The sequence below is a fragment of the Ursus americanus genome, chromosome 29 (genome assembly GCF_024610735.1).
Source record: "Ursus americanus isolate L20-20 chromosome 29, mUrsAme1.1.p, whole genome shotgun sequence".
In the NCBI taxonomy this organism is placed as follows: Eukaryota; Metazoa; Chordata; class Mammalia; order Carnivora; family Ursidae; genus Ursus; species Ursus americanus.
The window spans coordinates 1,493,297-1,514,481 of NC_142155.1; the positions used below are offsets into that span (position 1 = coordinate 1,493,297).

Sequence of the window (21,185 nt, forward strand, 5' to 3'; positions counted from 1 at the left end):
GGAATGTTCCGCCCTAAATGTCAACGCCCTAACACCTGCAAATTTTGAATATGTTAAACAGCAAAAGACTTTGCAGCGTAAGCAACAGATTTTATGATTGGGAGATTATTCTGGATCATGTGGGTGGGCCCAGTCGAATCACGTGAGCCTTTAAAAGCAGTGAACTTGGTCCAGCTGGGGCAAAAGATGTAGCGGAAGGGAAACGGAGAGATTTGAAGCCTGAGAGCAGCTGGACCGGCCCGTGCTGCAGAGGCCACAGAGACAGCATGAGAAGCAATGTGGGCAGCTTTACAAGCAAAGCCTGGTCCCCGGCTAACAGCTGGGAACTCCATCCTACAACTGCAGGGAATTGAATTCGGCCAACAACCTCAGTGCGGTTCCCCAGAGCCTCCGGGGAAGAGTGCAGCCCAGCGGGCAAACTGATTTCAGCCACGTGAGGCCTTCAGCAGAGGACCCCGCTGAGGCCCCTTATGCTCGGGCTTCTCAGCCACGAAACTGTTCTGGCAGCAATAGAAAACTAATAAACACAATTTTTTTTTTTTAAACAAGCAAGCAAACAGAATTCTTAAGCAAAAGGACTTTGAATGCAATTCCTTTTCCTCATTGCAAACATGTAATGTAGGAGTCTTGGAGTCCTTTGGACAAAAAAAAAAAAAGTGGGGCGCCTGTGTGGCTCAGTCATTAAGCCACGTCTGCCTTCGGCCCAGGGTGTGATCCCAGCTCCCTGCTCCACTGGCAGCCTGCTTCTTCCTCTCCCACTCCCCATGCTTGTGTTCCCTCTTTCGCTGGCTGTCTCTGTCAAAGAAATGATCTTTAAAAAAAAAAAGTTACAATCTATACTCCCACCTATGCCCCTCAGTATATGGCTGTATACAATGGGAGCTTGAAATTCTATGTAGGGGATTTTCTCTCCAGGACCTTCTAGAAGACCCTGGAAAGGAGAACGGATTTCAGTGAGATTAAGACTGTAACCAGGATATGTCCTAATCCAGTTGAGGGATGATAGGGCAGGGCTGGCTGGTGTGAAGTCAGGTTGGAGAGGGAGATACCTGGACTGAATGGTCTGGAAGGTAGTCCGGGGGAATCTAAGAATGTAACAGAAGGGGACTTGGGGCGAGATGCCCACGGTGGGAGTTGAGTACGGGGGAGCTTGTGGAACATCCACGAGGCATCCAGGCGGTGCCTGGACACTGAAAAGTGAAGCTCAGTGATTCTCGATTAGAGACTCTAATTTGGGAATAATTAACATCTGGGTCCAGAAGATGCTTATGGATTTCCTTTTGCTTTAAAATACAATAAGAAGAGGAATGAGGAAGAGATACAGATAGAGTAATAGAGAATTTTGTGTGCTGGAGGTGATTAGAAAAGGATGGGAGAAAAAAGGTTAGAAAAGATGAGAAAACTGTTGGCTGAGGTGGAATTGATTGATATATTTACTAATAAACTACAAAAAAAGGTGTGCCCAGAGTTCACGATCTCTCTTAGAGGAGACACGGGAGGAGGCAGGGAGGCAGAAGCTAGAGAATGTTCCCGTTAGCCCCCAGGGAGCACTGGCAGCCAGGACAGCCGGGTCCTGCCGGCCCGGAAATGGTGAGGTGGGTGGAAGGGGCTTGCGGAAGCGGGAGGTGCAGGAGGCGGGGTCCTCAGCCACCTGCACACGTGCGGCCTCAGCAGCCGGGGGTTTGTCATCAGGAACGCTGAGGTTGTGTTCTTCTTGAGTACCTCATTCAGTGAAGATGTAGCTGTTTATAACATCATTTTTAGGGAAATTGGAGACTCCTCCCACCCCCCATTTCTGTGAAAACAGGGCTGCTGTACTGAGTGAGACTGAAAAATCTCAGCTCCTGCAGTAGCCACCTATGCATTCAACAGTTTCCTCGTGAAAAGCTCACAGTGACTTTTCTGGATGTCCTTTGCTAAATCCCCATCTGTGAAGGTACTTGAAGGCTGCACGCAGCAGCAGGGGGAGAGAATAAATTGCCCACACACCAGAGCACGGGAGGGCTCCCTGCTGAACTGCCAGCTGGGCGGGAAGCAGCCAGCCAGGGAAGGTAGCATTTAGGACACACTGGGCCTCTAGATGGGCTCAAAAGGAATGACAATTTAACCCATTCCAAAGACCCAAATGATTATCTTGGGTCTACACTTTCATGATCCTTCCTGACACCTGTAATTTTGGCTAAGAATCAAAACAGTTAAGATTCTCTTCAGTTCTCTGACACATCTAATCCAAAACTGCATTTGTGAAGTGTCACTAGAATCTTCTATTGTTGCCTTTTAAATTCCCCTTAGACACAGGATATTGCTGCATTCAAACACATTTCTACCACAAGAATTAAAAAGTACTTAAGTACTTTTATTCTACTCTGTATCAATGCCACATACACACACAAAATGTTTGGATCACTTAATAAGTTATAACATTCCATGTTTTAATAGGAATACAAGGACATAAACAATCATTCCTGAGTTAACAGTGCAATGTAAAATTTAATCAGTATTGCTAATAAGACATTTTACAGCATAGAAACATGATCAAGATGATCATTTACTTTACCATGTCATAAAACACAAGAGCTTACCGTAGAACAGTGATACACTTTAAATGGTACGGAACTTCGTGACTCATCACAAAAGACTCCTGTAGGGACTTGTTGCCATGATTGATTCCAGGTCAAAGATCAGTAGTAAAATAAGTTATGGTACAAAATAAAGTCAACAAGTCATCGATACTGAAGGAACAGCTGATTTCATTGAAGAAACTGAAACCTGGATTCTAGCTGACCTTTTAGTCAGTATGTACAAAAATGTGCTCTTAAAAAATCCTAAGTAATCACAAATTCAGACAAAACAGTTGAATAAAGGACAATGACAGCTCTTCATTATGCTGTAAAACTATGGATCTCATCTTTGGAAAAGTTCAGATCATGCAGCAACCTGAAAAACAAATACAAAGTACATGTTTCTTTGGGAAAATGTTTAAAAATAAAGAAGTAAGATCAAAGTTTATCACTGTAACCATAGTATTTTTTCATTTTCCCCCTGCTTAGTACGTACTTTCTAAAAAAAAAAAACCCCACAAATATTACTTCTAAAAAATTAACAATCATATCTTGATATCAAATATCTAGTCAGTGTTCAAATTTTCAATTGTCTAAGAAGTGCCATAATTTTTAAGTTTGTTTAATGACAATTTAAAGTCTATTCATTGTGATTGACTGATGTCTTTTAGGTATCTTTTGATCTACAACATCCCTTCTCTCTCTCTCTCTGTCCTGCAATTTCTTTGTTGACAAAGCCAGATTTTCATGTGTTGAGCCTCCCAGAGTCTTCATTTTGCTGCGTCTCTGTGGTGTACTTTAATAATATGTTCCTATGCCTTCTTTTTTAAAATATGCTCCTACGTCCTATTATTTCCCACAATTTAATAACTGGATCCAGAGGCTTGATCGAGTACAGGTTCCATTCTTTTTTAACAAGACTACATCATAGGTGGTGTTCTTCCATCAGGAGGCACGTAATACCTGATTGTTCCTCTTTGGGGATGCTAACAACCACTGGTGACTGTGTACACATAGCTGGTGACACCTACCATAATTCATTTATCAGCTAAGGAATTCTACAGAGAAAAACAAACTTCTGCTCATTTCTTATGTAGTTACCCAGTAGTATAGCTCATACAGAAAAGGCAGAATAAATGCATGGTCTTTCCCCCCCTTTATCCACCAGGTTTCAAAGTAAGGCGTAAACACCCCAGCATTCTATCTTCATTCTCCCAAACTGAACAAGGCAAGCAGAAGTACTGCTCACGTATAATTCAACTTGGAAAACATTATAAATAGAGACTGAAAGCTTAGAAGTAGCTCTGTTTAAAATGCTGCTGACTAAAATAACATAATAAAAATTATTTAAAAAAATGCTGCTGAAAACAGAGAAAGACAAATACCATATGATTTCACTCATGTGGAGTTTAAAAAACAAAATGGGGGCGCCTGGGTAGCGCAGTCGTTAAGCGTCTGCCTTCGGCCCAGGGCGTGATCCCGGCGTTATGGGATCAAGCCCCACATCAGGCTCCTCCGCTGTGAGCCTGCTTCTTCCTCTCCCACTCCCCCTGCTTGTGTTCCCTCTCTCGCTGGCTGTCTCTATCCTGTCAAATAAATAAATAAAATCTTAAAAAAAAAAAAATGAACAAACAACAAAAAAAAAGACAAAAAAATACTCTTGAATACAGAGAACAAACTGGTGGTGGTCGGGGGGGCTGGAGGACATACATAAAGGGAGGAAGAGTACAGTTACTGTGATGAGCACTGAGTCACGTACAGAAATGCTGAATCATTACACTGTATGCATGAGACTAACATAACACTGTATGTTATAAAAAAGAAAAAAATGTTCCTGAAAATGCCAACATTTATTTAGTACTTAGTATATGTAGTCACATGCCTCAGTATTATTATGTATTCCCTTGTACAGACGAGTGCACTAAAGCTTGGAAAGGTTAAGTAGTTGGCTCTAGGATATCTGATTGCAAGATGACTGTACGTGGTAGAGCTGGGATTCAAACTCAAAGTAGCAGCTTCCAGACAGACACACATATTCAGACAAAGCAACAATATGGCCAGAGGGCCAACCTGGTGCCAATAGTCAAGCCTCTCCTCGCTGGATGAACTCCTCCTGCCTTTCCAGCCACACTCGCTGTCCCTCACGGGCTAGTGGCTTCACACGTCTGAATACCTGCATCCCCCATGTGTCTGCTCGTTCCTCTGCCTACTCCCACCCTCTCTACCTCTCTGACGGGCAACATTGGGGCCATCACTCAAAGAGCAGGTAGCTCCCCTCTCTCCAAAACACACCCGTAAGTAAAAGTAAATTGCCTCTTCCTGAATTTTCCTAACACTTTGTTTTCACCTCTCGTAAGAGTATTTATGATATTCTGAGTCATATTTTAGTTATCAGTGTGTGCAGCTGTTTCCACTAGGCAGTGTGGGCCTCGAAAGCAGACACTGTTTTATTTATCTACATAATAAACAGGTGGGTATTTAGTAGATGAAAGCATCTTCACTGAGCAAGTAATTATCTTGCTCTTTATCTATATTAAAATCCGTTTCTGAGTCTCTGTTACCATATCATACAAATTTAACAGGTTTTCACCAAATATGGAGAGTATGTTTGAAATGGTTATGCATATATAGCAGACATGAGATTAACATGAGATTAACTTTGGAGGGCCTTAAGGACTGGGCATCACAGAGTCATTTTTCAGGATAGCGAAAACTATGATATAATAAGAGATCCATGTAACTGCCAAGTAAGAGATACACTACATCCATTAAGATGGTCAAGGCAAGGAAATCAAAGAAACGAGAGTCCTAAATGGCACAGGGGCAGATGCTATGAATCGCAAGTACACGCACTCTTTAGAGATACTGTGGATTCGGTTCCAGACCACCGCAATAAAGCAAATACTGCAACAGGACAAGTCAAATGAATTTTTTTGTTTTCCGGTGCATATCAAAGTTATCTTTACACTACAGTCCAGTGAGTGTGCAACAGCATTATAGCTAAAAGAACAATGTACGTACTTCAATTAAAAAATACTTTACTGCTAAAAAATGCTAACCATCATCTGAGCTCTGGGCAAGTTGTAATCACTGATCACAGATCACCAGTAACAAATATAATAATAATGAAGAAGCGTGAAATATTGTGAGACACAAAGTGAGCAAACGCTGCTGGGAAGGTAGCACCGATGGACTTGCTCGATGCAGGGTGGCCACCAACCTTCAATATGTTAAAAAAAAAAGGCAATGTCTGCGAAGCACAATCATGTGAAGAGCAGTAATGGACGAGGGGTGCCCGTACTGATGGGAATCGGGCTACACCTCCCCAGGCGCGCCGGCAGCATGCTGGACGGCGAGCAAAGGCGGGGATGCACAGATGATGACCGCCAATACTCCTGAGCAGTCCTAGGCAAGCCGGCCAGCGCAGCACGGGAAGATCAGCTCCGAGTCAAGCTGACAAACTGAAGCTGTTGAATTACAGTCAGTTTTAAAAGTTCAGACATACTAGGATCTTGGTTTCCTTCTATTCAATTCCACACGCACCGAGCCTCCGGTGTGCAAGGAAGCGGGCTAAGCCTTGCGCGGAACGAGAATGAGGATGAAGAGCCCGCAAACAGCCCATCGTTCATGGGAGAAAACAACCCACTTCTTTAGGAGGCTGGACAAGGGATTCTTCCTCAGTCAGTTAACTGCTCTAAGTGGCCTTAAAGACAGTCTCTTTCAATGCTGAAGAGTATGATTCTCATCATTTAAAAGGATTATTATGCTGCCATCTATAAAGTAAGCATTAAGATACATCCAAAATCACTTGTCAATAAAGTTGAAGAATGTAGCTCTTAGCCTTGTTCTTTCTGAAAAATTATTTTACTTCAAACCATATTGTTAGTCTTCACTATAATTTTAATAGTTTTGTTTTACCTTTGAAAGATTAAAGAAGTTGTAATATTTAAAAAAAAATTCAAGTTTCGAGTGCTTAAACAAAAGAATATTTTTCTGAAGGTATTAAAATCCAAAAATACACTTAAATTTAATTAAAATACTTTTAAAATGCAACATGGAAAGAAACATTTCTCAATGTTTTTATTTATTGAGGTCAATCTTTTTCCTAATTAAAATTAAAAATAAAATAGCAAGAGAGAAAACTATCCAGAAAATGGTAGGTTTAGTCGTATATCGAAAATAATAAAAAACAGGGCATTTAAGGCAGTTTTATTTTAAAATCACCTATACACCCAATAGTGGTTACAGTTACCAAAATATTTTAAAGTGTCATTTTAGATCTAAATCCGAGCAAGGTGAATTTCAAATAAGAGGAACACCACCACTGATGTTTCATTGCCCAGAATCAACTCTTAGTCTCCACTTATTTATGTGCCAGTCTCTCCTTCTGTCTTGCTGTCTGGCTTTCAATCACTATAATTTACTAGTTTTTTTTTTTTTTTTAAGGTTTTATTTATTCGACAGAAAGAGAGAGACAGCCAGCGAGAGAGGGAACACAGCAGGGGGAGTGGGAGAGGAAGAAGCAGGCTCCCAGCGGAGGAGCCTGATGTGGGGCTCGATCCCAGAACGCTGGGATCACGCCCTGAGCCGAAGGCAGACGCTTAACGACTGAACCACCCAGGCCCCCCTGTAATTTACTAGCTTTTTTCTAATTGCAGAGAATGAAGAAAAGTCAAAAGCTACAATGAGATGAACAATGCTTATTAATTACTATATGTTATAAAGCTTTGGTGGAAGAACAGGTTGAATCCAATGTCCCACCTAAGATTGTGGCACCAAACTCATGAATATGTATCCATACTGCCGGTCATTAGCAGAGATCATCCATCATTCACGTCTAACTCCATGCATAAACCTGGCCTCCAACCTCCCACCTGCATGAAGCTTAAAAACTTTACTATTTTCTTAGGCTGTAACCGAAAATTGCAGTGCCGGTTTGCATGAATGGGAAGAACAGAGAGCTAAGTCAATTGCTTTTATGGAAGATTTGCATTTCAGAGTGTTGGGTATTCTTCTCCCTACCACATTACTACTCACCTTATTCCTTGTTCTGTGAATGGTGTTGGTCCACAAATGCAGATGAGGACTTTGGATTTGTCTAAACTTCTTTTCAAAAATTCAGAAAGAAGAGCTGGTGAAATGTGTCCCCGTTTGCCATTCCATTCAGAAGTCGGTGCTGAGAGAACATATTCAACGTCAAATCTAGAGAAAAGAAACATTTTTTAAAAACATTTTAAAAAGTCTATTATTTCAAACGTATTATTAGCATGTTTCAAGTTCATGAAAATGTTTTCTTTCTTCCCCCTTGAGAACAATTTAATACATAAAGATTGATACACTGGATATACTTGCTAGAAAAGCACTAGAACAGATTAGAAGCAAAGATTTAACAAAAACATACAGGTAAATCCATATTTACTAAGGATTAGCTTTTGCTACGGATAAGAAGAGTAATCTGACATTGTTTACTAAATTCACTACAGAGTTCCAAGGGATCTCAAAGAACTCCACATTTCCATTAATAATCTGCTTGCATAAATCACACTACAGAGCATTTACCAATGACACGTACATTTCAATCTCCGACCCGAACCTCTCCAATGAGTTCCAGACCCAAGAGCCTATTTGACTTCTCACTATCGCTGTCTCCACCGCTTCAACCTCAACTTACAAGCTTCCTACCCCACACCTGATGTTATCCTTGGGAATGGTGCCTTGGAACTTGGTTGCCAAAGCCTGGAGCCTGGGATTTATCCTGGGGACCTTTCCCAGCCTCACCACCCGTAGGCACAGCCTCGCCAAGTCCTAGCTCCTAACTGTGTGTCTACGTGTTTCAGTCTTCACATGCTGCCCATTCTCTTTCTTTCTATAATGCTTCTACCACGCCCTACTCCTCAGTTCCTAGAGCAAGCATCGTTTCCACAGGCGGAAGCATTGCAGCCCATTAGCCCTTTGTTATATGTATTGGAGAAACGTCTTCCTTTCCCTTTTGTGGTCTTCAAGACGACTATTCTACGAATGTCTACCTTCCCCGTCAGATCATGAGCGCCCCGAGAGCAAGGACCACGTTTGCTTTGGCTGCCCCTGCATCCCTAGCAGCCAACACCCAGGAAGCACTCAAATACTAAGAAACGACACATACAAAAGAAAAAGGAAAGGTGCAGAATTAAAGTGAGAAAGAAGAACATCAAAACCAAGTCTCACCATGTGACTACAGACCACTTTTTCCCACAGTTCTGTAATCTGCCGAGTGAACTGCTGGTAAAGAATCACAGTAAATTAAACGTTTTATGTTGTCCCTGCTCTCTGACGTAGCAAACACAATTAACTGTTACCATTTTTAGTAGCATCAGATCAAATGATTTTCTACCATTACCAGTGAATAACTGAAATATTTCCTCAAGACTAGCAGAAACCAATCATCCATTAATGTCAATCTTAAGAAGAAGCCGAAGTGAAGTTTCCCTTGTGAGGGGGCTTGGGGAGCCAAGTATCAGAATGGAAACAAGATGGCGTGGGTGCTGCTGCCCTCCCCTCGCTGTGCTGCAGCCGAGTTACAGTTCCCAAAACCTGATGGCACGAAGCACAAAGGACCAACTCTGAGAGCCTGCCAGGGGTGAGAGAACCAGTCCTCGCTCTCACCCAGACCCCAGCCTCTAGGTCTCATTTGTCCAGCTGTAGTACAAGGTGGGAGAACTCGATGATGCCTATTCTAATATTCAGATTTTATATTTAAGAACCCTACAGAACTATGTTCTAGTTCTTACCTCTGAGGCTCCCATGCAGTTTTAGCAGCACTCTAACCTACCCTGTATAAAAGAGCTTCCCCAAAAACGTCTTTCACTAACTGATTTTTCCTTGCTAGCTGTAAAATTAAGATAGTTTTAGATAATTCTAGAATGTCGTCTTTGTTTACTGCTCCATGAGGCAGGATCCGTGCCTACCTTATTTAATACCAGATCTAGGCTTGACTTGAGGTAAGTGTGCAAAAATACCTGATGAATGAGTACAGAAATGTATTTACAAAGAAGCTATATTGGTCAAAAATAAAAACTGTACTTAGAACAAAAGTCATATGCTGGCATCTATGAAATCACATTTAAAAATGTATGTGAGGGGCACCTGGGTGTCTCAGTCAGTTAAGTGTCTGCTTTCAGCTCAAGTTGTGATCCCAGGATTCTGGGATCAGGTCCCACACTGGGCTCCTTGCTCAGCAACGAGTCTGCTTCTCCTTCTGCCTGCCACTCCCCCTGCTTGTGTGTGCACGCACTCTCTTTCTCTGACCAGTAAATAAATAAAATCTTTTAAAAAAAATGTATGTGAATTTGTAAGTGCACTTTTCTAGGAAGATCCACAACCTTTCATCAGATCATCAACGGAGACCCCAAAGCAGCTGCAGAACCACTATCTGAAGACATTTCTAGTCACACATAGACAACTGTTTTGATAAAAGATAGCAACTGCCTCGCTGAATTAAAAATAAAGAAGTGTCTCCTCTGGCTGTATTTCCAACAAGTCTGTCACTGGAATAAAACTGCTAAGATATATAAATCAATAGTGGTGTCCCTCTCATCTGAAAAAATTCGTAATTTTCCTTTACTCAGATGTTTAAAAGAAAAAAAAAAGCCTAACCATTGGCATACTTTCTGCAGGCATCTAAGGTGGTAAGTAGCTGGGACCCTTATATAAATGGTGTAACCTTCTCGCGCATTTTGTATTTACTCACACAATGGTCCCTTGGCCATAACTCTTGGGCCCTCAAAGGAAAAAGCCAACAGCCACATGGATGCAATTTTTAGGGATATTGTAAAAGAGGCTGCCACCCTGCTTATCCGCTTTAAAGGACTAGAAGAGCTTAAACTGGAGTAGGAACCGTACCAAGCTAAGACTCAAGAACACTTAAAAGAGAGATTCCTTTTTACCCTATCAAGACACAGATGGTTACTATGGAATCCTCTCTTTTGGATTATTCTGAAAGGTCAATTTATCATCTGAAACAATTACAGCCTTGAGGCATAAGGGTAAATGTTCTGAAATTCCTTCCCGCCCTATGATTTCAAAATGCAGGAAAGGACTAGAATTCTTGAAAATGTTACCTGACAACAAATTTAGGTAATCCATAAAGTGCAAAGCAACAGAAAGAGAGAGAGAGAGAGAGAGAGAAAATAGACCTGCTTCCGGTGAATGCCTATGTGCTCTAAACGCCAACGGGAGTAAATAAGCTTCTGAAAAGCGTTCTTTTAGAGTGGACTGATAACGATCCGGGATGAAAAATCCTGACATACTAATGTATTCATTCAGTCTGAATCCTAGGCAGAGCCCGCAGTCGTCCAACAACCGAGTCCCTCCTCCGCCAGCCGATTAGCTTCTGAAACCTACCTCCTTCACATTTCTTACACACAATCCCTAGCTTTCCATGTTTACGGCCACAACTCCACATCCAGCCCTTCGATCTCTTGTCTAAAATACTGCCCTGATACCCTGAGTTCCAACCTATCTGACACATCATTGCTGTATTAGTTCTCCTAAAAACCCAGATCCCATCTCAAAACTTAGTGCTCTTGAAGCTTCTGTGATTGGTAACTGTCCAGAGAATAGTATTTCAGGGTATTCAGGGCCTAGATTTCTCTAGAAAAAGAAAAATACTAGATCGTATGGTATTTGTCTTTCTCTAACTATTTACCTATTTCACTTACCATTATACTCTCTAGCTCCATCCATGTTTTTGCAAATGGCAAGATTTCATTCTTTTCTGTGGCTGAATAATACCATATGATTTCACTAATACATGGAATTTAAGAAATAAAACAAATGAGCAAAGGAGAAAAAAAGAGAGTGAGACGAACCAAGAAGCCGACACTTAACTACAGAGAACAAACAGGTGGTTACCAGAGCGGAGGTGGGTGGGGATGGGTGAAATAGGTGATGGGGAGTAAAGAGTGCACGTATCATCATGAGCACCGAGTAATGTACAGAATTGTTGAATCACGATACTCTACACCTGAAACTAACAGAACATGTTAACTACACTGGAATCAAAATTAAAAACTTAATAAAAAATACTAGAAACAGCAAGAAGACTTGCTATTTGCTCACAGGAAAATAACTCACAAAATAAACAGCTAGGGATTAAAATTTGATAAAATATATATATTATGCAAACACTTCTCAAAATAAATCTGATGAAATACTTCCCGATGTTCATGGTAATCCATGAGAAAAGGCTACCCTATCAAATGAGTTTGGGACTAATGGGTTAAGAAAAGTTTATTTTTATAGACTTCTTCAAAATTCCTCAAACCCTCAAATACGCTAATTTCACAGCAAACCTTCAAGAAGGTAATATGGTGCACATTCTTCCTCAAACTTATTTATTCACAGAGCCCTTTAGAGGGGAACACATGAACATTTCAAGAAACACATTCCAAGAAATACACCATTTGAAGAACATCTGGGAAGAACAGAGTGCTTAAGGGTCCAGATTAGGGGCCCACATAGCTGAGCGCATCACAAGCTGGAAAAAAAGAAAGGGGTTCGAGCACATTTTCAATTTGCTTATGCCTCTGAAATCATCAGCTTTTGCTCTCTCAATTGGACTGAAACATTGCTGGTCCTAATGCGGACACCAGAGTACAGAAACAGAGCTAATCATTGTCTACAGAGCCTGCTGGTAATAAAGGGAGACGAGCTTCCTTCCATGAGGCCAGAGCTTCCCGGCCCACTACGTACACACTTAATATATGAACTACACTTAGGGTCTTCCATTCCCTGATTTTAACCTACCCTGTTTCTCTGGCTGTAAAGCAAGAGGATTCGAAGTGATCTTTCTAAATAGATCTAATTAACGGTTCTATTTTTGCGAAGTTATTTCACATAGTTCATTATGCACTGTATATAGTTCAATGAAACTGGACTGTGCTCTTTTGCTAAATGCTAAATCACTCAACATACTGGCCCTCAAAGTTTTTTGCTCCTGAAATCCTATCACCCAAATTTCTTCTCCTGTTCACAGAAATGCTAATTGCTTCCCAAAGCTCAGCTCAAAAGCCCCTTCCTTCACCACGCTTTCCTCTTCCTAGACCTCTGTAACATAGGATTTATTCCTCTCAAGGTACAGACTTTACCATTACTGCTGACTTCAGACCTTCACCACCACTAGGGTATTCTGGTGCACTCTGGATCTTTCCCAACACTAAGCACATTTTGCAAACAGCACACAGACATCTGAAGGGATGCCTGTGATCCCCTGGTGCCTGTAACAGGCACACAATGCCCCGTCCTCTGTGCCCCCCTCCTCTGCTGCTTGGAATCCCTGGCCCTTTCTCTTTCCCTTCTGCCCTAAACATTAGCCTCATCCTTTCTAAAGGAAAAACAATGACACTAACATATTGTGTGCGGGATACAATATTCTGTGCTGGGTACTTCACCTTTCTAGAGGCTATGTGTCAAAATAGATCAATAGGCTTGGTATTCTGACCTGATGATTCTTCCGATGAATTTTTATCCTGCACGGAGAGGTACAGAACAACTTCTAATCACTATGCCAGACAGCAGGGCATCGGTTACATAAATCGTGGTATGCTTACATGACTGAATATAATGCAGCTATGAAAAATCATGGTACAGTGCAGGTTTTCCCAACTGGCACTACAGGCATTTGGGGATGAATATTTCTTTGTAGCGAGAGGCTGTCCTGTGTGCTGTAAGAAGTTAGCAGCCTTCCTGGCCTCTACCAACTAGATGCCCTCAGTGGTGATGATAAAAAATGTTCTCAGACGTAAATGTCCCCCGAAGTGATGGCAGGGGGTGGGGGCGGGGGGAGTTGAGGTGGCAGACAAAAATTACTCCAGATGGAGAACCACTGGTTTAAAATATTCTATACACAGAATAGGCATAATACACTAAGAGAAAATATAGTTATAAAACGTATAGTTAGTATGACCACATTGTTTAAAAAATGCAAAACAAAAAGATGAGTGTGTATACGTGCGCATGTGTTTGTGTGTCGGAGAGAGACAGAGATAGCTTTACTAAAAGGTTATTTTTCTCCCAAAATGATTGCTTTGAAAACGAAGGAAAACACTTGTTATGCTTATATATTACAAAATGTTGCCCAGAAGTCAGTCTCATTGTCAAGCTGTCCCGCCCCTCAAAAATCGTTCTGCCAAAGCTGAGAACTCACAAGCTAGGGCATTCTGCTGGGATGGGACCTCACGCACAACACTGTTCAGTAGTCAAGAGAAAGATAAGTGAAATTTAATTTGCATTCCAGTTCACATAGTAATCAGCTACATCTACTACCATATATATTTGCCTTCTGTTTTCTCTCAATTTTCTTAAGAAAAATAAATGGATGAGATTCTGCTAGATCTGAAATGTTGTGAATGGAGTCTTCACTACTGGAGTTAAGAGTCAAGTATAATAACATCTGGATAAAATTCAAGTAAGCTGTTTTCTGTTCAGATTTTATACTTAGTGGAAACTTGATTGAAATAGAAATATCCAAAAAAAGTACTTTTGATATACCTGTGTTTTGCACAATTCTATTAAGTTTAGCGATGTGGGTAAATGAAGAGATACATTCCTTGGATTGCATGAGAAAATAAGCCAACACAGTATCTTGTTCACTGCCATACCCCTGTATATAGGCGCATGGTAGAAGCTCCCATGTATTTAATGAATGAATGAATTACATTCATTACAAATATGCTAATTCTGGGCGAGGCACTTACATATACACTATCTCACTGACCCCCGTACCCAAACAATATTACGATGTAGGTACTGATATCCCTAGTCTACAAATGGAAAAACTGAAGCCTTAAATGCTAACTGAAATACAGATGTGACTAACTGAAATAACCTTATATTAAATCTGAACTTTTAGGGGCGCCTGGGTGGCACAGCGGTTAAGCGTCTGCCTTTGGCTCAGGGCGTGATCTCGGCGTTATGGGATCGAGCCCCTCATCAGGCTCCTCCGCTATGAGCCTGCTTCTTCCTCTCCCACTTCCCCTGCTTGTGTTCCCTCTCTCGCTGGCTGTCTCTCTCTCTGTCGAATAAATAAATAAAATCTTTAAAAAAAAAAATCTGAACTTTTACTTTCCTTTCTTATATGGGACTCCACAGTCAAGCGCGCTACAAGACCCATCAATAAGCTTTTAAGGCTCACTTTCTCATAAGGCCTCAGCATATGGTAACGTTGCTCATCAACAGGCCAAAGCCATCTATACAAGCACAGCCTCTTTGTTTTCCAGTGCAGGCCGACAGGAGTCTCCAGGGAGCGTAAATTATACAACACTAAAGGTCAGTGCCAACAGAGTGCCTCAAGCAAGGACAGCTACGTCTCTAGGAAGAGGAAGGAGGAGGTAGCGAGCAGAGAGAGAGAGAGAGAGCACAGAAGTGAGAGGGGAGAGCAGGAAGAGGAGAAGGAGCAGAACAGGAAGGATGAAGGCAGGCCAGAAGTCAGAACACCAGCACTTCTCTCTGCAAGGTGGAAGCAGCACTCACCTGGGGAGTGCTGTTAGACCAGTCAACCAGACTGGGCGGGGGGGGGGGGGGGGGGGGGCTTTTCTCATCCTCAACACTCCAGCCTATGCAATCCACCAACAGAAATTACGATTATGTAGACCAAAACAAAACAAAATGAAAGGAAATACACTATATATTTAGAGGCTGTCAACGCATTTCTTGATACCAAATACTTCTTAAATCAAGTTTAACTCCCACTGAAAGACTAAATGGACAATGTCTGTTTATTCAAATGATGGTAAATGGATCTTCTTGTACAAGAGAACTATCTTGAAAAAATAACTTTGTCAAAACACTGCCAGAAATACTTTTTTTAAAAAAAAACCTACAGTAAAAAGGCCTAGCTATGCTGTTTAAATTATTCTAAATATGTGGTTAGGAAAACAGGAGCTCAAACAGTTAATACAGAAATGAAACACAAGAAGGTAGAGTTCTTCTAAACCACAATTCAAATATCTGAGGTAGGGCTTCCCAGTTTTCAAGGCAGTTATACAGTCTTCTCTAATCCTCACATTAGAGCCTTATGAAGTAAGTAGGAAAGATGTCATTATTTTATTTTTGAAGATAAAGAGACAGGCCCAAAGAGCTAAGTAATTTTTGAATAAGTTCCAAGCTAGTGAAGGGTAGAATGAAAGCTTGAAATTAGGGCTTTAGGCTTTTTGATACATGCTGCTTCTAATTTTCCACTTTGAAAATAGTGAAAAAGACACTTGGAAACCCCAGGAATTTGTATTTCTTTAAACCATGCTCCAAACTGCCTTATAGCTACCTACATAATAGTAAATATTCTTAGGTTTATGGTTTAAGTATGTAGGAAGACAAAATACTTCAAGGATAAGTAAGTTCAGGTCGTCCTTAATTTGTGAGCATTATTTATGAAGAGAGGAGGAGGAGGATGGAGGACGGGAGGGAAGAAAGCCAGAGCCGGCCAAGCACTCCCTTAGCTAGGACACTCAGAACGTAATCACAAGAAACGGAGCCCAGCGCAGCTGAGTTTCTGACGTCTTTAACTCTAACTTTCCAAAGGCCTAGACTTTTATCTGTACTGTATGATCCTCAACATATTTACTTCAGATATTTTGTGTGAAGTCCTTATAAAGTCCTGAATTTCATAAAAATAGTTTTAGAAATGCTTTAGAAAGTATGACAGCTAGTCCAATTCATTCTCTGAAAAAATTCCTTTAAAATTTCCTACCACTTTTAAATCTGTTTAGGGGACACGGGGCATGTGCCCATTTCGATTATCTTCTTTCAGCGGACTGTGTTAGGGCTTTTTTTCAGTGAAACAGATGTCCATGCTCTCTCGTTTTACCACAGTTTGGCCTGATTCAAACTTTTCTCTATTGCCTACGCCTGCATTTCGTAAGGTGCGTACTGAGGACCACAGCCATTAATAAATGTTAATGTAAATAGACAAAAATGAAGAAAATCTTAACGACGTATAAGGAAGACCCCATCTTGAAAAGTCACAATGGACATTAGCATATTAAAGGTTCTAAAAGGGGCGCCTGGGTGGCACAGCGGTTAAGCGTCTGCCTTCGGCTCAGGGCGTGATCCCGGTGTTACGGGATCGAGCCCCACATCAGGTTCCTCCGCTATGAGCCTGCTTCTTCCTCTCCCGCTCCCCCTGCTTGTGTTCCCTCTCTCGCTGGCTGTCTCTATCTCTGTCAAATAAATAAATAAAATCTTTAAAAAAATAAATAAATAAATAAAGGTTCTAAAAAATTCTGTACTAAAGAAAAATACTTATTTTTGCTAAGTCCATCTCATCACATTTATTTGATTTGTACCCACTATAACAAGAAAATCTTGAATTAGCAAACCGGCTACCCTACGTCATTTTCAATGAAACCCAACTCAGTATAAGTCACACACACGTAAAGTCCAAGATATATTTTACTGATACATATATGAAGTCATATTAATCTTACTGAACAGTATTACTTTGGGGGAAGGACATTAACATGACTTACATTGAGAGAATTATTGATTAGCTTATTTTGTCTTTGAAGAAACTTCCTGGCTAATTTAAAACTCCAATCAAAGGAGGTAAGGCCTAGATTGACTACACATTTTTGAATATTGAAATGAAGAGCTAACACCAGTTTAATACCTTTTATCTTTAAATGCTAATTTCTCCAACTGGCTTCTCCAAATTATATCATCCTCTGTTTTATTGAAGAACATCAGCTTCACTTTCCTTAAAAGAAAAAACAACAACAACTCAAAAAGAACTATTTCGATTACATTTAAAATATGCATGAATGGAAAAGTCTAAACGTCAAGTGGCATGAAATTTTTTTTAGTGCCAATTAGGTAACCAAAAGTATCAAAAATAAAAGAATTAAGTTAGTAAAACAGCTAGGACTGGAGGACGTAGGGTAAGAAATGATAAATGAGGGAATGAGAATATGTCTATCAAGGCCCACTGAGTAATTAATTTAGAACACCTTATACTAACCTAATAGCCTCACAAAGGACAGTAATTAAAGATAAAATTACATACCTGAGACTGGGTATGTTAGTCAAAGCATAATTCAGTATTTTAACCATTGGTGTGAAGCCTGTTCCAGCTGCCAATAAAAAGAGGTCTTCTAATTCTTGGAACTGGGATATTTTAAAATTGCCCTCAGGATTGCTTACGGAAACAAAATCTCCTAAACAATGAAATATAAACTAAATCAGAAAAAAAAAATCAGGGAAACTGAGGTTTAGCTAGTCGAATTTAGAACACTGATGAGTAACAGGGTGAATGCATAACGTTCAGACTACGTCTTAGCCTTTAAAATGTATAAGGAGTTTTGGAAATACTCATTAAGCCCCCAAATATATTTGGATTCTATCATTCTAACCAAATCAATAATGAGATTTTACTAAACTCATTTCCCATCATTATTTTCCCAAATCATTTGGAGTCTCTAATTTACAAACTGACAAGTACTCAAGTATAAATTGTCAGTAAAGAACTGATCGCTAAACTAAATTATAAGCACCTCGAAAGCAAAGTTCATGTATACCTGCCTTGCACAGTACAAGGTTGAGAATATATACTCACTACTTTCGTATTGATTCTTAGGCAGAACAATAAAACCAGGAGAGAAAATTCAAACAGAAATGTCTTCTACAGTCATATGTCAGTAAATGTGCTAACGTCACCTCCATCAAATCTTTCAAAAGACCTATTGATTAAAACAACAGCTCTTCTGAATTTAATGCCTATAAAAACAAAGACCAGAAACTATACTTAGAGCATGCTACTTCTTAATCTAGAATAAGAATATTTGAGAAAAAATATTTGCAGTGCATTTGATATAATCACTTGGTACTACCCAGAGAACTGCCTTTAGGACATTTCGGAAATTTCCAACGTAATTTTAAAAATAAAAAAGTGAAGTTAAACATTTTAAAAACAATTTCAAATATTTGCTTTATTTTTTTTCAATGCTCATAAATTTTCCTTCTTGTCCATAGCAGGATAGTAGGAATCTTGCAGTAATTGATGAATTAAGTATTAGAAAGGAACAGAAGCTTCCTGTCCTAGTTCAAAAGGACCATAAGATCACAATATCTTCAGGAAAAAGTCAGCTGGCTGTTTACTAAAGATGCCTCAAAGAATGATGCTAACTTGGTAACTTTTGTCAGCACTCCAGTCCTTCCAAGGTCAGAAAACTGAGTAGACTCAGGCAAGGGACCGGATTTTAATCCAGTTCACAGGATAGTAAAGTAGGCCTGCCCGAACAGCAATGAACCGATTCACAGAAGGCGTGTGCACCTAGCGACCTGAGTCTTACACACCCACCCAGGGCATCTCATCCCCAGGATCAGAACATTTGGAAGGCCAAAATAATCATAAAAGAGTTGCTTGGTGAACATGGAATTGAAACAAAGAAGTGGGTAATCTCAGACGGGAGCTCATGCAGGCTGTGAGGAGACTTCTTGAGTTATCACTAACCTCTAAGTGATACAAGTACTTGTGCTATGTCTAGCTCCCCTGGATGAAGCTGAAAAAACATGGGTCTTGTTCTTTGGGCTTTCCTTTTCCACGCTCTAGGCGACTTCTCCACCCTGCTCTGTTCACACAATCTCTATAAGCAGGTTACAAGAACAGGGGTTCAGTTTCCACATGCTGTATTACAATCACGCATCGGTCTACCACAAGATAATAGTGTCACCTCTGCTAGATTTTCAGGCATTCCGAGATTCTTTAGGTTCACAGTTATATTCAGTATTTTGATCTATGTAATCAAAGAGGACTAACCACACCCACTATGTAAAGACTGGCTTAACTTTCACAACACAACACGTTTTCTTTCCAAGTTGTAGCGATCTGCTTCACTGATACCGTGAGGTTACTGCTAATGCTGTGTTCCAGATGGGAAGAGCACTTCTACTGTCAGACAAAAGGCAGTGAAGAGTTGCAGATGCAGAAAGAGGAATAGGAACAGGAACAGGGGTCTTGAAATCTTAATAGATTTCATTATAGTCTTTTTACTAATTCTTTCAAAGTACATTTACTGAGAGCCTATTATGTGTCAATTGCCATGCTAGTTATGGGAACTACAAAGATAAGACAATCGTTACCCTCGAAACTCAAAGTTCTGTAAAGAAGGAATGTTATTTATTCTGATCCTAGAGCTATGAACAAAGTATTAGTTACTGAGGGGTTCAGGAGAAAGGAGGCTTCATAAAGGATGTGATATTTTGTTTGGGTCTTTAAAAACAAAAGCTACCTGACAGGCAGAGCAAGGGGTGATGGGCACCCTACGCGAGGCTCCTGCATGTACCTATGAATGAGGTGACGAACGCGTGGAACTCTGCGGAGCGCTCACACAAGCAGTTACCGCGAGAGACCAAGCTGGAGAGATCACGGGAGTCTGTGCTCAGAGACCAGGACGTGCAGAGGACTTAATCAGCTAAGGAATGGACACTCATCAGAAGTTTCAAAGCTGCAGAGCGATCTGATTAAATCTATCCTGAGGGCAGTTTGGAAATGCAGATAAACAGAAAGAGAAAGACACTGTTAGAGGCAACTGAGAGAGAGCAGTTAGAGGTCACGAGAGAAATGATGAAGGCTTAATCTGAGAGGGTGGCAGAAGGGATAGAAAAGAAAGAGTAAAAAGTCACTGGGAGGTAGACTCCCCAGAACTTAGTAGTGGCCTGGACTGGCAGGGAGAAAATGGAGTCAAGGATGACTCAAGCCTGCAGACTGGGTCGAGGATGAACCGTGAGGCTGCAAACAACAAAGATGAGGAATGTGGGAGTAAGGATAGGTTGGGTGGGCCAAAGAAATAGACTCTGGTCATAGACATGTTGAGTTTCCTTATTTCACGGACTCCCCCATGGAGATAACTAGAGGACAGTGGAACACGTGATCCAATCTAGAACACAAATGAGGTTTAAAAAAGATACTAACCAATGTGAAGATGATCAAGCTCTGGTGTGAAGAGTCCAGCAGGATAGATTTTGATCAAAAAGTAGATGTATTTATTGTTGACAAGAACTGGTTCCTTGACCTCTGAGAGTAAGAAATCAGATACAGGTGTATATGGCTTCACAATTTCAGTACCTAGAAAAAGTTATGACAAAGAAATTTAATTCTAAAAATCTCAAAAGCTCTGAATAAAGATGAAACGTACTAATTTTACGATGCCATCAGTACATATTTAAAACTGTATACATCTAATGTGTACATAATTCTGACTCTCTCTCTCTATGTGTGTGTATGTGTGTGTGTATACACAAGCCTATGCATGCTGGAATAATTTACACAAATCAATACTTTAACCATCATATAAACAATGTGTATTTATTAAGTGGGGCATAAGATGATAGGGATTTATGGTAATAAACTTAGACAACCATCTGTTCTATCAGGAGGATATAAACTTTGTAATGGGCTACGAATAAAAAGGCATCAAAATTTTACGCGGATGTAAGAAAGTACTCACATAATAACCTTAATCATGCACCAATTTTTTAACAATGGTTACTGATGGCCATGGGGATCATTTGGGTTGAGAAAGGGAAGAATTTCACTTTTTTACTCTATATACTTTGAATTGCTTTAATGTTTTAATATATGATATATTACTTTGG

The 21,185-nt window shown here is 40.4% G+C and overlaps 1 protein-coding gene across 3 annotated transcripts in view; it reads right to left on the bottom strand.

Moving 5' to 3' along the window:
* Positions 1–2,411: 2,411 nt before the first annotated feature.
* The window catches only part of CYB5R4 (cytochrome b5 reductase 4), an 82,180-nt gene continuing 63,406 nt past the window's right edge, over positions 2,412–21,185 (bottom strand). For 2 of the 3 annotated variants that reach the window (XM_045804499.2, XM_045804494.2), the window contains 5 exons: positions 20,503–20,655; positions 17,596–17,746; positions 17,203–17,289; positions 7,599–7,763; positions 2,412–2,937 (listed from right to left, as the gene is read on the bottom strand). In XM_045804499.2, coding sequence (XP_045660455.1) covers positions 2,883–2,937; positions 7,599–7,763; positions 17,203–17,289; positions 17,596–17,746; positions 20,503–20,655 — 611 coding nt within the window. In that variant the 3' untranslated portion in view covers positions 2,412–2,882. Of the gene's footprint in view, positions 2,938–7,598; positions 7,764–8,765; positions 8,820–17,202; positions 17,290–17,595; positions 17,747–20,502; positions 20,656–21,185 lie in introns of those variants that run through there. The other variant, XM_087856909.1, reaches the window with a different exon arrangement.